The 21,773-nt window shown below is 48.2% G+C and overlaps 1 protein-coding gene across 1 annotated transcript in view; it reads right to left on the reverse strand.

Moving 5' to 3' along the window:
- ARSL (arylsulfatase L) overlaps positions 1-20,393 on the reverse strand; it is a 23,731-nt gene extending 3,338 nt beyond the window's left edge. Inside the window, exons 1-11 of the mRNA XM_077754733.1 lie at positions 20,207-20,393; positions 18,933-18,977; positions 17,498-17,647; positions 16,449-16,570; positions 15,110-15,232; positions 12,467-12,890; positions 10,301-10,437; positions 7,121-7,255; positions 5,847-6,009; positions 3,059-3,180; positions 2-236 (exon numbers count right to left, since the gene is read on the reverse strand). Coding sequence (XP_077610859.1) covers positions 2-236; positions 3,059-3,180; positions 5,847-6,009; positions 7,121-7,255; positions 10,301-10,437; positions 12,467-12,890; positions 15,110-15,232; positions 16,449-16,570; positions 17,498-17,647; positions 18,933-18,977; positions 20,207-20,322 — 1,772 coding nt within the window. The 5' untranslated portion in view covers positions 20,323-20,393. The remainder of the gene's footprint in view (position 1; positions 237-3,058; positions 3,181-5,846; positions 6,010-7,120; positions 7,256-10,300; positions 10,438-12,466; positions 12,891-15,109; positions 15,233-16,448; positions 16,571-17,497; positions 17,648-18,932; positions 18,978-20,206) is intronic.
- Between the last annotated feature and the right edge of the window lie 1,380 nt (positions 20,394-21,773).

Below are 21,773 nucleotides of genomic sequence, written 5' to 3' on the forward strand. Positions count from 1 at the left end.
TCGGTGCCGTGCCACGGCCCGGGCCACCGCGTCCATCACCTGCTGAAAGGAGGGCTCCGTGTCCGGCGTCAGGGCGTGGGCCTCAGCAGGGTCTCTGGACAGGTCGAAGAGCAAAGGTGGCTGGTGATGGGCGACTCGGTCCCCGGAGCAGGGGCACACCGCCTTCCCGTAGCAGGCGCCCGCCCCGCGTGGCTGGAACACCGGCGTCGTGTAGTGGACTTTCCATAGTCTTCCTCCTGAGGGAAGGACAAGAATCTCAGAGGCTGACGTGGAGAAGGGGTCGGGTTGGTGTGGACACGGATGGATTGATGCGGAGGAGCCCAAGCATCTGTGAAATAATGATGAGCACGTTCAGGACACGCAAGTCCACGGAGAGAAAAGTCGACGGACGAGCGGATGCCGGGCGCTATGGATGGGGATGCAGAGCGAGCGCTCATGGGGCCGGGTCTGTGCGGGGGACGGAGTGTTCTGGACTCTGGACGTAGGTACAGATGATGTTTGCACAACACAGCGGATGTGCTAAATGCTCCCAAGCTGTACATTTTAAGAGAGTGAATTTATTCACGGTATGTGAATGTTACGGACTGAATGCATGTGTCCCCCCCCCGAATTGATAATTGCAGCCCTGACCCCCAATGGGGTGGCCTCAGGACGCAGTGGGAGGTTCACAGGTCCCGAGGGCAGAGCCCTTGAGAGCGGGCTGAGAGCTCTTCTAAGACTCAGGACAGAGCCCCCTCCCGTCTCTCTGCAGCACGTGAGCACAGGGAGAGAAGGCGCCGGCTGCCACCCCCGAGCAGCCCCCCGGAACTGTGAGAGGTCAGTGTCTGTGGCTCATGAGCCCCCAGGCTGTGGCGTCCTGCCCCGAGCGAAGAGCGAGTTGCCGCTCCATAAAGCTGGTTGTGAAGGAGTGAGTTCCTCGTGCGGTAGCACGTTCGAGGCAAGACGCCCAGAGCCGTGCAGTGGCAATCGCTCTTCTCCGGAAGCTTCCTCCACGGCCCTGGGCAGCTGGGAAAGGCAGGGAGGAAGGGAGGGAGGGGAGAAGAAGGGAGAGAGAGAGGAAAGGAAGAGCGAGCTACAGGAAACAGCCTTCCTCTGGGAAGGCACCGGGCCCAGCTGCCTCCGGAAGGGACTTGGGAAGGGAAGGACCGACCGGGAGGTGTGTGCACCAGCCTCCTGCCCTCGGGGCTCCCTGCTCTGGGACGGAGGCCCCCACGCTCGGATCCCTACAGTGAGCTGGGGAAACTGTGTGTGTCACTAACCCAAGGACCAGGGATGGAGAGGCTCAGGATCAGGGCCGGTGTCCTGGGATGTGGGGCGCAGGCCGGGACGTGGGGGCTTGGTGTTAGGACACGCACACCCTGTGATTCCAATCTCTGGCCTCTGTCTGCCTCTGCGCACTTAACGGTGACCTCGCGGCTCACCCGTGACGTGGGGACAGGCACCCTCAGGTGTCTCTGTTTCCAGGGCGAAAGGGAATAGCAGCAATCACGTGCTCATTAAAGGTCGTCCGCTGCTCTACTTGAGCAACCGTGCTGAGCGCACGGAGAAGACGCAGGAAGTGGGGGGGGGGGGTTGTCTGCCTCGGGAAAGCCTTGCTCGGAAGCTAACATGGCATCTGAATGTCAAGAGCGAGCCAGTCGGGTGGGAATCGGATGCCCCTGTTGAGTGTTCTCAGAGACGGGGAGGGGCTGGCTCATCGCACAAGGGGACTTTGTTCTGACGAGTGTGCAAGGCCTGGTCTTGGATTGGCTTTCAGCACGGGCCGAAGGGCTCGTGCACGGAGCGTGACCAGTGGATGATTCTGGAAACCCGGTCGGGGTGCCGTTGAGGAGGCTTGAGCTTTGGGAATGCGGTCCCCATCTACTGCCCTTGACCAAACATTGGGATATTGGCCCAGTTAGTGGGAGATGAGGCGTCAGTCACGGGGCAGCCCCCGCAACGTAAAAGAACAAGTGCAAACACTGGACGTGGTTATCCATACTGGGCGTGCGGGGTGATAGACTGGACTTCACGGCGCAACGGCAATGCGAGCCCTCAAAAAGGAAAGGAAATGGGGCGCCCGGCGGGCTCAGTCGGTTAAGCGTCCGACTTCGGCTCAGGTCATGACCTCACGGTTCATGGGTTCGAGCCCCGCGTCGGGCTCTGTGCTGACAGCTCAGAGCCTGGAGCTGCTTCGGATTCTGTGTCTCCCTCTCTCTCTGACCCTCCCCTGCTCACGCTGTCTCTCTCTCTCTCTCTCTCTCTCTCTCAGAAATAAATAAAAACATTTAAAAATTTAAGAAAAAAAGGAAATGAAATGTGTAATATGCATTTAAAAAAAGCCCCAAAAATGTAGCAATGTGAGCCATAGCAGATTCGAATACTATTGAAAAGAATGGATGAAAAGGGAGGGATGTTTAAAGAAAAAAGGTCTAGGGATGCCTGTGTGGTTCCGCTGGTGAAGTGACTTTTTCTGTCATGATGTCACAGCTGATGGATTTGAACCCCACCTGGGGCTCGCTGCTGTCAGTGCAGAGCCTTCTTCGGGTCCCCCGTCCCCCCCCCACCCCTCTCTCTCTNCAAAAATAAATTTAAAAATTAAAATAAATAAATACATAAATAATAAACACTTTAAAAATATATACATGTGGGGGCGCCTGGGTGGCTCCGTCAGTTAGGCATCCAACTTTGGTCATGAACTCACAGGTCACGAGTTCAAGCCCCGCGTCGGGCTCTGCGCTGACGGCTCAGAGCCTGGAGCTGCTTCAGATTCTGTGTCTCCCCCTTTCTCTCTGACCCTCCCCTGCTCATGCTGTCTGTCTGTCTGTCTCTCTCAAAAATGGGTAAAGTTAAAAAATTTTTAAAAAGAGGTAAGGTGGATGGGAAAGGTGGAAACCAATGCAGGTTAAGAGCTCGGGCTTCGAAGGCGAGAGGCGGATTAGAACACGTGTGCTCAGGAAAGCCGTACAAAACCCCCCTAAACAGTGCTCCTATGGTGAGAAGGCGCCTGACAGCTTGCACCCCGAAGGGCTTGGGTGACGCACAGCCGAGATGCGGCTCCGGCATCCAGACAACTCACCGTCACGTTGGTGCCAGCGGGCCGCGTGCAGAAAATTCTCGCAGTAATGCAGCAGGAAGTCGTGAGCCGAGTGCTCTGTGGTCCCCAGCAGCAAGGGAAGCATGTCCCGGCCATCGATCACCCTGCGGACACAGGGCACAGAGACTCAGGGCCGTGGAAAGGGTGCACGGAAGGCACGTGTGAGCCTTCCCGCGAAGAGGGAGGCATCGGACAGGCACCCCCATTCTTTGCACACGTCACCAAGGGCCCAGCCCTTACCTGCCCGCCCTTGATAGCTGCAAATATGAGCTGAAGATTCAGCGAAATGCATGTTTGCTTTCATTCTGTATTCGGTCCAAGCCCTGAGACACACGGCGTGTTCTTCCCCAAGACTGAGAACCGTGGCCCCGTCTGGAGCGCGCCCTGGTTTGTGTATGTCCTGGTGACGTGTCACGGGCTTCAGGGTGGGAAGCAGCTCCGCGTTTCTTGGCGACTGGCCTGCCGCGCGCTACGCGGTAAAGTTGTGTGAACGTCCTGGACCGTTGACGTTCCCCACACCTGACGGAATCGAATGCCCTTGTGGAAAAGTGCAGTGACCCTTCTTGATTTTTTTTTCAATTGTTTTCATTACTTTTCAGAATCTTGTGTGTCAGATGTAAATCATCAATACTGAGGACAGATTTTTACAGGTGCCCGTGAGAAGGGGATATTTTGCTCTCATTTGACTAATGTTCTTTATTGTGTTTCTACACACATAAACTCACACGTATATCTTTATATATATTCTTTTTTTTAATTTTTTTTTTTTATTATTGAGAGATAGACAGCATGAGCAGGGGAGGGGCAGAGAGGGGGGAACACAGAATCCGAAGCAGGCTCCAGGCTCTGAGCTGTCAGCACAGAGCCCGACGCGGGGCTCGAACTCACAAACGGTGAGATCATGACCTGAGCCGAAGTCGTACGCTTAACCGACTGAGCCATCCAGACGCCCCTCTTTATATATATTCTTATATATACGCACACATATATATACTATATGGTACTGGTTCTGTGTGCATATATATATACACATAAATACATGTGTATATCTTTTTATATATCCATATATATACACACATACATATGTAATATATAAATATATACATTATATGGGCAGATTTATTTTACCATCTAGCGAAACACATTTGCAGTATAGATGTTAGACAAATTTTTGGTTTTAGAGAAAATGATAAATTATAAATTAATTTCAAAATTAGCACCCAGTTAGGAAAAAAAATCAACCAGAGAGATGATATTCAATGCAAGGAAAGACAAAACAGGATGTTGAGTAAAGGTATGAAATATTCAACCTCCCTAGTGGTAAAACAGTGGAAATTATAACACACATATATGTATATTTGTATAGGCATATGTGAGTACTTTTATATAAATTTCCTGCACAAAATTTGTACTTGTTTTAGTTCTGTTTTAAAATAGACATGTCGAGAGGCGCCTGGGTGGCTCAGTCAGTTAAGTGTCCGACTTTCGCTTGGGTCATGATCGCGCGTTCGTGGGTTCGAGCCCCGCGTCGGGCTCTGTGCTGACTGCCAGCTCAGAGCCTGGAACCTGTTTCAGTCTGTGACTCCCTCTCTCTCTGACCCTCCCCTGCTCACGCTGTCTCTCTCTCTCACTCCTACAAATAAATAAAAATATAAAAAAAATAGACATGTCACACCTGGCTGGTACGGATTCCTAAGGAACAATTTGACAAAATGTATCAAGACATTTACCTATAAACAGCCATATCTTTTGACTAGGAATTCACCTTCGATGGGATTCTTACTAAGGAGGTAATCATGACAGATAGTTACATGATAAGACAGTATTTTTTTTTTAAGCGAAAATGTTTTAGTGAAAAAAAATTGTGGAAAAAAAAGAAAACATTTTTTTCTAAAAATTATAAGGGGATGGTTGAAAGAAAATACCATGAAGGCATTAAAGTTTTGTCTATTCAGAAAGATTTCTAAATATATATGTATTTACACAAATATGTATAAAATATGGAAAATGTATCTATATCATATATCTAAATCTACATATCTAGAAAAGATCTAGATAGATTGAGATGATATATATCATACAATTTACGATTGTCTGAGAATCATATATTTATTATTATATTTTTGCATAATTAGGATGATATGATTATATACATAATTAGATTATGAAATAATTTTATTTTTTTAATGTTTTATTTATTTCTGAGAGAGAGAGAGAGAGAGAGAGAGACAGCATGAGCAGGGGAGGGTCAGAGAGAGAGAGGAAGGCACAGAATCTGATGCAGGGTCCAGGCTCCGAGCTGTCAACACAGAGCCTGACGTGGGGCTCAAACTCACAAACTGTGAGATCATGACCTCAGCCAAAGTTGGACGCTTAACTGACTGAGCCACCCAGGCGCCCCGAAATAATTTTATTTCCTATTTCCCCAAAAACTCTCTATGATTTTTAAGACAAAAATTCAGAATTGATACAAAATCTCTACCACACCACACATGAAAAGTAATGCCCTGTGATGAATATTTAGATTTTTCAATGACCACCATAATAAAATGGCTCCAGTTAAGGATCAGGAGAAGGGAAATAAACATTCTACATATAAAATGAAGGGGGTGGCTGATCCCAGTCATTAGTAACGGGGAGCCTGGAGTGTTTTCCAAGACACTGATTTCATGGGCACGTTACGCAGTGCAAATGTGATAATGATACTTCACATACGCATTTGTCTGTGTGCAAAATTGAGCTGTTTGAGTTTCCTTGGGCTGTTGTGTACCTGTCCTGGGGCACCTCACTGCCCCCCAGATGCACCACGGTGGGGAAGACATCCATCAGGCTGGTGGGCTCGTGGATCACTCGGCCGGCCGGCAGCACCCCAGGCCACCGGAAGATGCCAGGGACGCGGATGCCGCCTTCCCAGCCCCCCATCCCTTTACCACCTGTGGGTAAAGACGAACAGAAAAGAAAAGAATGTGATTATGCCAGGGTTTTTTGGCAGCGCGTTTTACAATCTTGGGGGTACATCTGATAATGACATGTCTATAACCGATAGAATTCTACTCTGCAAATGATGTGGCCGCCATGGGTACCCACCTTTCTTGGCTCCATTGCGTAATTCCTGAGTCCCTCTCTTCACGAACGGATAATCAAACCGTGGCCCCTCCAGGGGCACCTGAGTGGCTCAGTCGGTTAAGCATCCAACTTCGGCTCAGGTCATGATCTCATAGTTCATGAGTTCAAGGCTCGAGTCGGGCTCTGTGCTGACAGCTCAGAGCCCGGAGCTGCTTCAGATTCTGTGTGTGTGTCTCTCTCTGCCCCTCCCCAACTCATGCTCTGGCTCTCAAAAATAAATAAAAACTAAAAAATTAAAAACCGTGGTCCCTCCATATAACAGAAACTTACTCAGCCCGAAAAGGAACGCAGCACTGACATATGGCACAATGCAGATGAATCCGGAAGACATCGTGCTCAGTGAAAGACGGAGGACCAAGGGGGAGAAGAAGGGCGGAAATGGTGGGGGAAAGGGAGAGAGGCAAACCATGAGAGACTCTTGAATGCTGACAAAAACTGAGGACTGATGGATGTGGGGGGACGGGGGAGGGGCATGGACGAGGGCACTTGTGGGGATGAGCACTGAGTGTTATGTGGAAACTAATTTGACAATAAACTATTAAAAAAAAAAAAAAAAGAAGGACCATGTATGGCGTGACACCATTTATATGAAATGGTTCCAGTAGGGAAACGGAGAAAGAAATAAGTTGGTGATAACTCGGGAAGAACTCGGGAATGACCGCACGTGGGTACTGAGTTTCCTTTTTGAGGAGACGACCATGTTCTGGAGTTAAGAGGTGGTGATGGTTACACCCAAAGTCACAGCGTTGTGCGAAAGAAAAAAAATCAAGTTCCAGTGTGACAAATTATACTTTCCTGAACAGGAAAGCAAGGTCCCTGGGGACTCTCTTGACGTGGATGGCCCCATTCCCAGGGAAGGGTTGGGGAGTTGTAGGGTGGAGATACAGACCAAACGCAAGGATCTGGGACTCTCTCTACCTTTATAGATTCCATTCCAGCCGCCATATTGGTCGTTTCGGAGTTGAGACTCTAAAGCTCCCCCATGATCCGATGTAAAATAAACGAGGGTGCTGTTGGTCAAACCTTCCATGTCCAAAGTATCCACGATCTTCCCTGCAGAGAACAGAGGGCATTTGATCCAGTCAAAATGGAAGACTATTTTAAACCAAAGTCGTCTGTGTGTGTTTGAGTATCTTGGACCTCTCCATGAGAGTAAGCCTTTAGTATTAGCACATAATAGGAGCAAGTACCTGTGTAGTCATGCTGTTTTGAGCATCACTGACCCAAGATTCATATGTACTCTTAGATACACCCCATTCTGTTTCCAAAAAGTTGTATGCAAGCTGCAGGGTATATATTGCATAGGGAAAAAATAGCAAAAATTTAATGGTTTTTTTATGGTTTTATTTATTTTCGAGAGACAGAGAGGCAGAGCATGAGCAGATAAAGGGCAGAGAGAGAGGGAGACACAGAATCTGAAGCAGCTCCAGGCTCTGAGCTGTCAGCACAGAGCTTGATGCAGGGCTCAAAACCACGGAATACGATTTCATGACTTGAGCCGAAGTCACATGCTTAACCGACTAAGCCACCCAGGTGCCCGCCAAATAGCAAAAATTTTAAATTTTTTTTAATGTTTTATTTATTTCTAGGAGAGAGAGAGAGACAGCGTGAGCAGGGGAGGGTCAGAGAGAGAGGGAGACACAGACTCTGAAACAGGCTCCAGGCTCCGAGCCGGCAGTCAGCACAGAGCCCGACGCGGGGCTCGAACCCACGAACCGCGAGACCATGACCCAAGCGAAAGTCGGACGCTTAACTGACTAAGCCACCCAGGAGCCCCAAATAGCAAAAATTTTAAAAAGGAGGCAAAAGAAGATTATAGAGTCAACCATACTTCAGTTAAAAAATAGGGTGCCTGGGTGGTTCAGTTGGTTAAGCATCTGACTTCGGCTCAGGTCATGATCTCATGGTTTGTAGGTTCAAGCCCCACGTCAAACTCTGACAGCTTGGAGCCTGGATCCTGCTTTGGATTCTGTGTCTCCCTCTCTCTGCCTCACTCTCTCCCTCCCTTCCTCCCTCTCTCTTTCTCAAAAATAAATAAACATTTAAAAAAATTTAAGATAAAGGGAGAGAAGGAAAAAAAGAAAGACCGAGAGGGTCTAAGAAGAAGGCAGACAATGGCATTGGAGATGTATAGACATTAATGAGGAATAGTTTACAAGTGCAGTCAAGGCTTCTTACAGTTACCTCAACAGGGAATCTTACAGCTGATGCGATTCACAACGTTCATGGGATTTTTAAAAAAATTGGTTAAGAAGAGTCATGTTATTTTATTTCTAACAATAGACAAAACTTCCAAGCTGCATTGCCATGTGAACTGGGTCATGAGGTTGACTATGGCCCCAAAGAAATCCCATTGTTGGCTATGTTTTTCTTTTACCTTATCTACATCTTTATATTTAACCAGTATCTCTTTTGGGTTGGGTCTTGTTTTTGTCATTCAGTCTGACAATCTCTATTTTAATAGGTTTGATAGAGCACAATCAGTTTTCAATTAACCATGTCGCTATTTTTGTTTCTCTTTTTCTCTTTTCGATTCCCAGTTCAGCCATTTCTTTGTCTTCAGTCACTTTGTTTTGGATAATGTATTTAAATTTGTGATTCTATTGAACCCCGTTCCTTTAGTGGATAGATTTTATTTTTTAGAACAACTTTAGGTTTTATAGATAAGTTGAGTTGTATCGATGAGTAATATTGATAAATCCTTTTTTTTTTAAGTTTGTTTATTTTGAGAGAGAGAAAGAGTGTCTGATTGATCACGTGCAGGGGACAGGCAGAGGGAGGGAGAGAGACAGAATCCCAAGCAGACTCCACGTTGTCAGCACAGAGCCTGACACGGGGCTTAGACCCAACCAGCTGTGAGTGATGACCTGAGCTGAGATGAAGAGTCAGATGCTTCACCGACTGAGCCAGCCAGGTGCCCCCTGGTAAACTATTATTAACCAAAGTCTAGTTTATACTGTGGTTCAGTCTCGGTGTTGTCCATTCTGAAGATTTGGGGAAATGCACAATACCATGTATGCAGCACCGTAGTAACTGACAAAATAGTTTCCCTGGCCTAAAAATCCCTTGTCCTCCACCTCGTACATGAGCCCAATCATTTTCACTTGAAAAATGATCATACGGTGCTTTGATTGTGTTTGAAATTGGAACACAGAGGCACTGAAGCCGTAGCAAAGATTCTTTCAGTGTTTCTTAGGAGTTTCTTATCTTGATGGACTTAGGGCCTTCTTAACTCTGTACTGTAGAATTTCACATTTTATCCCTCGATAAGTGTTTGATCACATGCATCTGCACAGGTATTCATTTAACAGATTTTTCCTCCCCTCGTGACCTGGCGAATATCGTTTAAACACCCAATATCTAGGGCGAGTGGGGGCTCAGTTGCTTGAACATCCGACTCTTGACTTTCCAGTCATTCTTCGTGTCTTCCACACAAGGACTGTAGCGGCGATGGTGAGTGAGTTTGTCCTGGAGAAAACGGCATCATGAAGCCCCACGGGGGATGTGATGTGACATCGATCTTTGCCCACAGGTCTCTCAGCTTCCACCATTTTGTCCAACATTGACTCAAGTCATTACATTTCCCTCCAAGGTGATGTTTCCGGTGGATTTCTTAAAGTATGTTTTCTCTTAAAATCTCTGATTCTCCTTATTCTGTCCACCAGCACGTCGGCCCGAGGGGACCCAACTCCTTGTGAGAGGAGCGTGGAAGTGTCTGTGCGTCTCTCTCCATGTACTCACTCAACAAATGTGCCCTTTCTGTCATTCCAGGTATCGTTCCAAACCCAGGGGAGGCACTGGGGGAACATGGCAAAGACAATCCTACCCCACGTGGATTTTAAGCTATGTTCTCCTGGGGGAAAATCCAAAATCAACCCACCTAAGACGGCGTGGTGAGAAGAAACAAAGCAATCGGAGAGAGGAAAAGGCTCTAATCGGAGAGAGGAAAAGGCTCTAATCGCTTACAGCCTTCCCGTTCGAGGAGATCGCACTGTTCACACCGCCTCTTCCGTCTTTAGTCTGGATTAATCTCTTTTCCTGCTACTGTTTTCAGAGGCCCAACTGTCCCGTTTTCACCGGGAAAAGGGACTCACTTACCCAGCATCCAGTCCATCTCTTCCGTGTTATCCCCGTACAGCCCATGGGCACTCTTCCCGCGGAATTTCTCGGTGGTGATCAGAGGGGTGTGCACGTGCAGAAAGGAGACAAAGAGGAGGAAAGGTCTTTGCTTGTTTCTGAGAATAAATAACAGTGACTGGGTTTACTTTTATGGAAAGCAGAGATTGAGGTCCTGGAAGATGCAAAATACGGATCTGGATTGTCATGTCCTTAAAGAAGTGTATCTGCTAGTCTTTAATGTGATGACGTTACCCTTCTAGAGTCTGCTGAGGGGCGCCTGGGGGGCTCAGTTGGTTGAGCATCTGACTTTGGCTCAGGTCACGATCTCATGGTTTGTGAGTTCGAGCCCCGCGTCGGGCTCTCTGCTGTCAGCACAGAGCCCACTTCAGATCATCTCCCCTTCTTTGTCTCTGACCCTCTCTTGAGGGTTCTCTCTCTCAAAAATATATAAAGACACTTAACAAATGGCACTGATGTTACACACATTTTTTTTCTTGATTTTTATCAATTTGTAGGTATATATACCTCTGGAACTGAAGGTAAGAGAATTCCAGGTGGCTGGGTTTATTTAATTCCATTATGTATTTCATTCAATTATGTCAAAATAGGTTTCCACCTCAATCCTTAGCGTACAGAATAAAGTGATATTGCATATTCGATTTTCTTTTTCTTTTTTTTTTTTTTTAAGGTTTTACTTTTAAGTAATCTCTACATCCAACCTGGGGCTTGAACTCACAACCCTGAGATCAAGAGTCACATGCTCTATTGACTGAGTCAGNCAATTTGTAGGTATATATACCTCTGGAACTGAAGGTAAGAGAATTCCAGGTGGCTGGGTTTATTTAATTCCATTACGTATTTCATTCAAATTCAATTATGTCAAAATAGGTTTCCACCTCAATCCTTAGCGTACAGAATAAAGTGATATTGCATATTCGATTTTCTTTTTCTTTTTCTTTTTTTTTTAAGGTTTTCCTTTTAAGTAATCTCTACATCCAACCTGGGGCTTGAACTCACAACCCTGAGATCAAGAGTCACATGCTCTATTGACTGAGTCAGCTAAGTGCTCCTGGCTTTCTTTTGAATGCTCTTAAGCCCACTTTTTTTGGAAGAAGATGTTATGTTTAAGTAATCTCTACACCCAACATGGGGCTCGAACTCACAACTCCAGGATCAAGAGCCACATAGTCTACTGACCATGAGACATATGGGCTCCCCTAGCTCACTTTATTGTAAGAACACTGCGTAGAATACATATAGCATCCAAANTAAGTGCTCCTGGCTTTCTTTTTAATGCTCTTAAGCCCACTTGTTTTGGAAGAAGATGTTATGTTTAAGTAATCTCTACACCCAACATGGGGCTCGAACTCACAACTCCAGGATCAAGAGCCACATAGTCTACTGACCATGAGACATATGGGCTCCCCTAGCTCACTTTATTGTAAGAACACTGCGTAGAATACATATAGCATCCAAACGATGTGTTGATCTACTATTCACGTGATTAGTAAGTCAACAAGAGGCTATTAACAGTTAAGTTTTGGGGAAGTCAAAGTTACACATGATTTTCATCAGCACCTGGTGTGGGCATCTCCACACCCCTATGTTGTTGAAGGTCAACTGTAACTATCAGCATCATTTCAGACTCACGTTAGGCACTTCTGTGATCACAACCTCATCACCACCAGGTGAAATGGGGTTCAGTACTGTCCCCCACTTTACTGGAACACGCTTGGGGAGCATAGAACCACCTCTGTTTGGTGTAGCTTTTCATCAGGTCCCTCTAGGCTCTGACACAGTAAGTTGCTTTTTACTCAAATTCACATTTAGCATCAATTTAGCAAAAGGACAACGAAATTCTGATGATAGAGCTTTAAACATACTTAGAGTTTATTGCGAATCTACGGGTGTTTCCGTTTGTTAGGTAAATACGGCCTGTGGTGGTCAGTGGGTGCCTACTTTATGGGACTGGCTCAAGTGGGGCTCAACTGAACATCGTCTATGACACATTTTACCAAAAACATCTTTCTGGCCTGGGCTAGGGTGATTTCACTATTCTTATCCCCGTTGCTGAAAACGACTTTTTCAAATGCATTTTCATCATGGACCAGAGCTCTAGGAGGAAGCTAACCCTTGGATGCTCACCTTTGGAGGAAGGACGAGACCTCTTTGAGAATAAGAGATGTCGTCCTTTGAAAGCGCATGGGCTGCTCAGTGATGGTGTGGTTTCTCATCAGGAAGCAGTCTGCATGAACGATCAGGGCACCCAGGAAGTATGAGGTGGTGAAGAGCAACATGGCAGCAAGGGTCAACCAGATGACTGGAGTCCATGAGCCTGACGTCAGGTGGGTGAGTTTCCCAGCGGTGAGCGTGAGGGCAGCAAAGGCCACGATTTGGAAGCAGACGTTGAGCTTCCGCTCCATGCCTGCACGCTTCTCTGACAGTTCCCAGTGGATGCAATCTCCCATCAGGGAAAACGGCATTCCGTAGAAGTGGTCGAATCCGTGGTTGAGCGGGTGGTGGCAGTGGTCATTGGAAGATTCACAGTTGAGACCCAGATGCCATTTTCCTGAAAGGCAAAAGTATGCCTGTGTGATGCATAGCCAGTCGTTGGTTAGTAGGTCCTGTGAGCCAGCCACATCCCACTGCTCTGCTGGGAGCCAGCAAAGGGCAGGGAGGCAGAGGGGTGTGAGCAGTGTTCACTGCTATTTGAACACAAATGGACCTGGACCCTGTGTGGCAGCATTACGTGCAGTGTTGTTCCCTAAGCTGCTGCCACTAATTGGCGTATTCGTGGTTGCTTGAAGCAATGGGAATTTGGGCTCTCGTGGCTCTGAGGCCAGGAGCCCAAAATCAAGGTGTGACAGGGCCGTGCTCCTTCTGTAGCGTCCACGGGAGCCTCTTTCCTGCCTCGTCTATTTTCTATCTCTTCTATTTTTCCTGTCTTTTCTTTCCTATCTTTCCTTCTCTTCTATCTTCTGTCTTCTGGAAATCAACCGTTCCTTGACTTGTGATCATATCCCTCCCATCTCTGCCTCTGACCACACTGCCTTCTCCCCTTCTGTGTCATGGATCTCCTTATATCTCTCTTTAAAGGACACATGCCCTTGTATATAAGACCCACGTGGGTCATTCATAACAATCTCATCGTCTCAAGATCCTTAATTTAAAAATACCTGCGAAGACCCTTTTTCCATTGAAGGTAATAGTTTCAGCCTCCAGCATGTAGGATAGGATGTCTCTGATGACCGTTATTCAGTCTACTGCACCTGAATTTGCAAAGGCCTGTGGTAGGTCAATGAGGAAGGCACAGAGTGCTCCAACTGCTCAGGAAAATGCAATCTGTTGTAGACAGTGGGTAAAAGATTTCTTGATGTTGGGATTGCCCCTCTCTTGATTTAACCACTGTAATGGTGGTCAAGGTCATGGTGGACATTAGGTTCTATGGAGCACAACTTTCAAGTTCAATCAAAGGCAGGTGTTTAGCTTCTCTACTGTCGCTACTAGGGTGTTGATAAAGAGGCCTGTGCATCTTCCCACCACCCCAAAAGGTGTCTCCCATGCAGAAAACCTCATGCAATTTTCCAAGGAATGTTCCATATGGATAGACCCCCCATCCCGAAAAACGATAAAGAGCCTATCAGATTTGAGATGTAGGGTATCAGGTAGTCCTTGCTGTTTATGACCAATAAATAGTGCTGTTAATAACAATTATCAGTATAAGGTGATAATGACAGTGACAGCTTGGTACCCTCTCAAGAGACTACTGTCCTTAGTTGTACTTCATTCTATGCATGCCATGGTCAGCTGACATACAGAAAGGTAAACATGCTATTTATGGAAGCAGAGAGGGAAGTACTAAGCTTTGCAGGCACATTTCTTTTTTTTTTTTTCAAGTTACAATTTTTAATTTTTAATTTTTCTTTTCCTTTTTTTTTTTACAAATAGTTTATTGTCAAGTTGGTTTCCATATAACACCCAGTGCGCATGCCCACAAGTGCCCTCCTCCATGCCCATCACCCCCCTTTCCCTCTCCCCCACCCCCATCAGCCCTCAGTTTGTTCTCAGCATTCAAGAGTCTCTCATGGTTTGCCTCTCTCCGTCTCCCCCATCATTTCCCCCCTTCTTCTCCCCCACAGTCCTCTGTTAAGTTCCTCCTAATCCTCCTATACGTGCAAACATATGGTATCTGTCCTTCTCTGCCTGACTTATTTCGCTCAGCATAACACCCTCAAGGTCCATCCGTGTTGCTACACGTGGCCAGATTTCATTGTTTCTCATTGCCATGGAGTATTCCATCGTATAGATAAACCACATCTTCTTGGTCCATTCGTCCGTTGATGGACACTTAGGCTCTTTCCATGGTTTGGCTATTGTGGAGAGTGCTGCTATGAACATTGGGGTACATGTGCCCCTGTGCATCAGCACTCCTGTATCCCTTGGGTAAATTCCCAGCAGTGCAGGCACATTTCTATGTAGACTTTAGGGGAAACAACATTATGGAAATTATTGGCAATTTGGTGACATTCGAAAAAATTTTTCTAATTTTGTTTATCATGGTGTGTCAGCGCATAAAATGACATGCTAGGTGTTTCATTAAGCTGATTATTTCTTGACATCTACTTTGCACTAGGCAACCTGCAGACCATAAGTTCATGCCTGCATGCATGGAGCTTTCTGTCTGGTGGACGAACCCAGTGCGACACGACCATTTGATTCCCAAGCATTTTGGTTGAATATACTCTCCAAATAAAAGTAATGTGATTAATACTTAAAGAACATACATACCTATTAGGCCAGTGGCATAGCCTCTCTCTTTTAATATCTTTGCAAAAGTTGTCTCATTGGCCGGAAGCCCTCCAGCTGCTCCGGCCCACTGAAGAACACGGTAACCATTACTGGAAACCATACCTGTGAGGAATCATTTTCAAAGAAATATCACCATCACACATCGACATTAATCATTATGATTAATTTTTCATTTAATAGGCGGTGAAAAATTAATGGAAAATTTAGCGAGAACACTTATTGTCCTGCTGTGTGAAGGTTATAAACACAAGGAGAATAAAATGACAGAGGAAGGGGCATCAATACTGGTTTTATAATTTTACCAGACTCCTGATATAATCCGGGGGTTCTCAGACTGGTCTGCACTTTGGAATCATTTGAGAAGCTTCAAAATATTCTGAAATCTGGTTATCAACCCAGAGATTTCGATTTCAGTTGGTTGGGGGGTAGAATTTGGGGTGGGTTGCAACGTGCCCCAGATGATTCGAATGTACCAGCACGGCAGGGAGCCATGCATATAATTCATACCGGCCCTGACATATCCAAGCCATTGATACAAGTGTTTAAAAATGTAGGTTCAATATTTTTTCTAAAGCTCTGTAGTATACAGTTGAGAACCACTGACTTAGAAGATGCTCTATGGCTCCTAGACCATTTACGTGAATGCATCTCATTTTTACTAAGGAAGATCCACGTGGTTCAAAGAATGAATGTAGTTCTCACTTGTCATCATTTGGGAGCTTGGAGAATTCATTCTGAGATTTTCCAAAACTTGGAGAATTCGTCTGGTTCGGCGGGAGACTAGTGAAACGTATGTGGTTTGTGGCCAAAACAAAGATGGCGGGCTGTTTCAGCTTAAGTTGGCCAGGATTCCTTCTTCCCTGGGTCATGAGAGGGTCCCCGACACCCATATACAGCAGTGTCCATCTGATGATGTGTCACATGGCCAGGGCAACCTCTAGTTATTCAAACACGAGTCCATTAGTTTAGATGTTGCTGTGAAGGCCTTTCAAGATACACTTAACATGTACAATCAACTGGCTTTAACCAAAGGAGATATCCCTTGATATGGATGTTTCTCATCCTTGGGGTCCAAGGACATCACACAGATTTCATACTTTTGGTCCATTCCATACTCTAACACCCTGTCTAAGCCAGCTCATTATCTGTAGGGCTCTATACCTATTACTGACTTGAGTCTGATGCTCAGACTACGGGGGCCATTAGATTCTTCTCTCCCCACGATACCAGTGGACCCACGCATTAATATCTGTGTTAGAGGAGTTACAGGGCACGGGCTCTTCTCCAGAGCCATAGTTAGACATGAGGGAGAACAGACCTGATCGGAGAGGGTATCTGCCCGTTAAGAAAGCAGCCCTGCTTGGGGTACACACTGACGCGGCCGCGAGGTGCTGGGTGAGCATCACACCGTCTCGTGCCAGGCGGTCAATATTTGGGGTCCTACGGAAGGAAACACCAACAGTTTTGTTGCTGAGCGAAGACACACGCTGGTTGTTCTGTAAGAACATTGTTCTATTAAACATATTTAATAGAAAGATCAGCCCATCATCACTTAACATATTTAATAGAAAGATCAGCCCATCATCACTTAGCTCATCAAGGTGTTCTTGGGAATGGCCAAGAACTTCGGATGTCATGTGAACCATCAGAGAAACATAAACTCCATTCAATGTTGTCTACTAAGCTTCTGTAACACGGTACCGGTGGTGGTACGGAAATGGCCACCACAGAATATGCAGAACGGGGGGCCCGGGATGCCTTCTCACGTGGAACTCACAGTTTTGGGCTGAAAATTCAACCTCATGGCACCAGCGCACTGTCGTTGCTATGTGAGGGTGGGAATCAGACGAAGCTTCATGGTGTTGGCTGAGCTGGGTCTACAAGGCAGTTAGAATTCGACCCAGGTGATGGAGTGAGGTCATTGTGCGCGGGATGGGCTAGCGATGACAGATGAGTGTGGTGAGGCATGTTGGGTGATGGGGACATGGATCTGTGTGTCTGAAGCAGAGCTTTGCAGCGGGGGGCCCTGGAAAAGCCATGCGTGAGTGGATGGACTTGACCTGATGGATGGAAGTGGAGTGTGAGGAAGTCCTGGTGTTTGGCTTAGATGCAACAGCACTGAGTTTGGGGACTTTGCCCATCATGGACTGTGCTGATGGAAACCACGTTTAGGAGTGAAAGGACGAGTCACACGTAGGACGGATTTGAGCTGGGGTTAGCGCGGGTGAGGGAAGAGCGAGGGGTTAGTGGCTGTGACAAGGATGTGCCCAGAGTCCTGGCAAAGTTTGGATCGCGCGCATCGAGGGTTCGGCGCCTTGTGAGCGGCGTCTTCATCGAGATGCAGAGGACCGGTTCTCAGATCCTTGCCTGATGGTGTTGTTACCGTAGCAGCCAAGGTCGCCGATGCCGAGATCGTCTGCCATGAGAAGAAGGAAGTTGGGACGGGAGCCAGGTAAGTCCCCGCAAGCCGAGGGCGTCAAACCCACAAGCGCGCCGACTGTGACAACCAGCCACTTCCTGCAAGACACGGCACCAGCGAAAGCTTACGGCTGCTTTCCAGTCAAATGGTGACGCTTCTAAGGGCATCACTGGGCGACTTTGATATTAGCATCACGTTGTGGAAGAGTTTGACCACAATTCTTAGGTCTTTGGTGTTTGTTTTAATGTTGAAAACAATTCATATTCTGGATTAAAAATTTTTTTAAATTTATTTATTTTGATAGACAGAGCATACAGGAGGGGCAGACAGAAAGAAGGAGAGAGAGAATCCCAAGCAGGCTCTGCACTGTTAGCACAGAGCCTGACATGGGGCTTGAACTCATGAACCTTGAGGTCATGACCTGAGCTGAAATCAAAAGTCTGATGCTCTAGGGCACCTGGGGGGCTCAGTCGGTTGAGCGCCCGACTTCGGCTCAGGTCATGATCTCATGGTCTGTGGGTTCGAGCCCCGCATTGGGCTCTGTGCTGATAGCTCAGAGCCTGGAGCCTGTTTTGGCTTCTGTGTCTCTCTCTCTGAGAAATAAATAAAACATTAAAAAAAAAAAAAGTCGGATGCTCAACTGACTGAGCCACCCAGGTGCCCTTGGGTTTTTATTTGAACGGTAAGCATTTTTTTGGTAAGTCCTGGAATCTGTTATTAGAATTCATACCGTGACGGGGGAAAGGCTTTTTTGTGTTTTCTTTTTTTAATTTTTTTTAATGTNGGACTGCACCACTGAGTCAGGGCAAGAGCTTTCCAATGCCGTCTGGTGATTCTGGGTCTACAAAAAGCCGCCGTGTGTTCGAGCATGAATGTGAAACTACCAGAGACTGGCGTCTTCAGCTCTCTGATCCCTGGCGGGAAGTGGGTCCACGGAGGTGGCGTGGACTCCTGGCAAGGGCAGAGACCCCTGGAGGTGGCCTATGAGGAGGAACAGTTGACCTGGGGGTAGTGCCTTTCCCACCACCATCATGCCTTAACCGAGCCCTCTGTGCAGACCCTCCTGATTCCAGAAGCCACCGTGGGCAGTGTGCCAATTCCCGGCGCCATGAAGTCAACAGGGCATCTGAGCCTCCAGGGACGATGTGCAGAGTGGGCTCCCCGGGCCACCAGACAGTGCGGTTGGGAAGAGTGACATAGATGTCCTTCAGGTCGCTCCCGGACTGGAAAGCGGGAGCAAACGAGATCCCCCTGAGCCCCGCGGCCTGCGCCCCATCATCGGTTACCAGGTGGGCAAGACCAGTCTGTCGATGCGCTCTGAGCGAGAGGGCGGGAAGGAAGGCGGAGGCGGAAACCGAAGACGGACGCGTGTTTCCATCTTACCACGAGTGCTCCAGACACGGCATGTTGTCTTCTCCGTCGCCCTTCCTGTAAGAAACAAGGGGGGGTGTCCTAACGGCATTTGACACGTGAAACAATAACTGCCTATCGAGAGGGAAACGTTGATTCGATCGGATGCTATCAATGAAGCCTCAAAGCAGCTACCGAAAACTCATAAAAAGAATGGTTTTGGGGCGCCTGGGGGGCTCAGTCGGTTAAGCGTCCGACTTTCGCTTAGGTCATGATCTCGCGGTTCGTGGGTTCGANCTTCAGGCTCCGGGCTGTCAGCACAGAGCCCGACACGGGGCTCGAACCCATCAACCGCAAGATCAGGGCCTGCACCGAAGTTAGATGCTCAGACTAAGTCACCCCGGGGCCCTGCCCCGTTCAGCCTATTTTGCACATAATACATTCTGATATTTAACTCTACAAAAGCTTCATCATCATTATTATTATTCCAACGACCTCAGCCCTTTATAGAATCCTGCATACTTGCTTCAGACTGGCTTCCTGTTAGCGGACAAAACTTTAAGAAAATAGAAGAGGGAAAAAAAAGCGCAAAGCGGTGGTTTCTAGGACCTGAGGGGGCCTGGGGGCGTGGAGTCTAAGGCACAAACCAGAAGGTGCATAAGTGCAGGCGATCTAACCCACGACTTAGTGCTCACGGTGGTTAACGGCCTAGATCGTAATCCTTCCCGATGCAAAAATGAAAAGGTAATTATGTAGCGTCACAGCCGGAAGGTCATAAGCACATGTATCAGATGCACACAGTTGCATCTATCAAATTAACACAATGTTACCAGTCGATTGCATCTCAGTTGGGTTTTTTTTTTAAAGATAAGGAATCAGACAGAGAAAAGCCCTTCAAGGCCCCGCAAACCTGAGTGTCTTCCAGGGTGGGAAGAAAGTGCACCCTCCTCCCGGCTCCCTCCACCGCAGGGTCGAGAGCCTGCCTGCCCCCTACGCCTCAGCCCTGCGGCAGCCTGGGGGGAGGGGGGGCCTTGCCCGTCCAGTCCACATGGTCCGAGGCCGTCCGCCTCCAGCCTCCACCCTTCCTCCGCATCTGCATGATTTTCCCTGTTCATTTCAATCTGCCTTCCCTTCTGCAGTCACCCCAGGCGTGCGTGTGCGTGTGTGTGTGTGTGTGTGTGTGTGTGTGTGTGTGTTTTGAGTTTTATTTTTTAGAAAGTTGCTTCTCCTCTGGGAGCCGGGCTCAGAGCCCCGGCTCGGGGCGGGCAGCATCCCTATAACATCCCTCCCCGGCCTCAGCCCGTTACCTGGATGGATGGGGTCCCTCGGGGCCAGGCCGGAGGGACGTCCGTCTGCGGCCAGAGAGGGAAGGCTCGTCCTGAGGGGCCGCAGGGAGGCTGTGGGCCCGGCCGGCCGCACGCATGTGCGCAGCGACTGCCTCCCTTCCAAGCCCCAGCAAGGAGCTGGCGGACAAGAAGCAAGTTCGGTTGTGCAGAGAGTGGCCGGCGTGGCCACGGGCTGTTTGCACAGGCACCTTGTTTGTGTTCCTCCTTAGAATATGCGAGGCGCCCAGAGGAGCCCGGACGGACGGCTCCCGCTGGGAGCAGTGACTCATTCAATCGCCACTTGGTCGGCGCCTCCTGACCCCTGTCCAAAGCACAGAGGAAAAACTCCCCTTCAAGGGGCTTCCTTGTCCCCCAGCGACACCCGTGAATAACCCCGCGCCCGCCGCACCGGATGCCTGTGTTTGCCGACGTTTCAGGCCGTTTTGTGTTTGCTGCTTGGTTTCTTTGTTTGCCCGTGTTCTTCTGCACGCACATTCGCAGGCGTTGACTCGTATCAAAGCCCCTCGTGCGCTTTGGGTCCCCGGTGCCTGAGCATCGCAGACTTGGCTTTCAAGGCTCAGACAACGCCCGTCTTATAGCTTCACAGCGTGCAAAGTCACTGGCGGATTTCACGCGTGGAAAGAAGGTTGTGCTGAACGACGCCGGTGATGTTCTCTGGGGTGTTTTGTTTGGCTTAGTTCAGTTTTCTCATGCAACTAAGCAGAGGCAGATGTCGGAGATCTAAGTCAGAATTTCCAGGTGACCTGTGATTCACCCCAGCCTCGTCTCCACTGGGGGATGACACCACAGGTAATAACACCCCCCCACCCCACCCCCACCCCAGGTCCTGACAGCCTTAACCGCCTGCAGACACTGCTGACCGTGGCTGGGGAGCGCGACTGGTCGGGCTGAGGCCCCCAGTGGTAAAGCATTTTACAGGTGGCTTCCTCGCACCTAATGACCGCCCACACGCTGCCCCAGTCCAGGTGCGCGGGTTGCACACTGAAGCTCTCAACCGAGACTTGCTTACAGCTTCTCCCTCCTTCTCTGCAGCACCTCCAGGGTGCTATCAAACAGCAAAAGAACAAGAAACAAAACCTTTTAGAGATGGTGAATCATTTTGGCGATTTTCACTCACTGAGTTAACCCGATAATTACCAAAAAACACACCTCATTTTTCCAGGGGTGGGAAGCGGATCTTCCCTCGGTATGATTGTTGCATCATGGAGAACATGATAAAGCCATATACCATATATACGGTAGAGTCCCCCTCCCCTGGGGGGCTGGGGCTGGGTGTACACTACCATACAAACGGTTGACTCCCAGTCCCCTGGGGGGGTGCTGGGGCTGGGCATATACTACCATATATACGGTAGAGTCCACTCCCATGGGGATGGGGGAGGGGCTGGACGAATACTACCATATATACGGTAGAGTCCCACTCCCCTGGGGGACTGGGGATGGGTATATACTACCTCCCTCCTTCTCTGCAGGACCTGATGGGCCTCCTTGGTAGCTGGGAAACCACAGAAACAAGCCCTCGGTGACT

The sequence above is a fragment of the Crocuta crocuta genome, unplaced genomic scaffold (assembly GCF_008692635.1).
Source record: "Crocuta crocuta isolate KB4526 unplaced genomic scaffold, BGI_CrCroc_1.0 scaffold221, whole genome shotgun sequence".
NCBI lineage: Eukaryota > Metazoa > Chordata > Mammalia > Carnivora > Hyaenidae > Crocuta > Crocuta crocuta.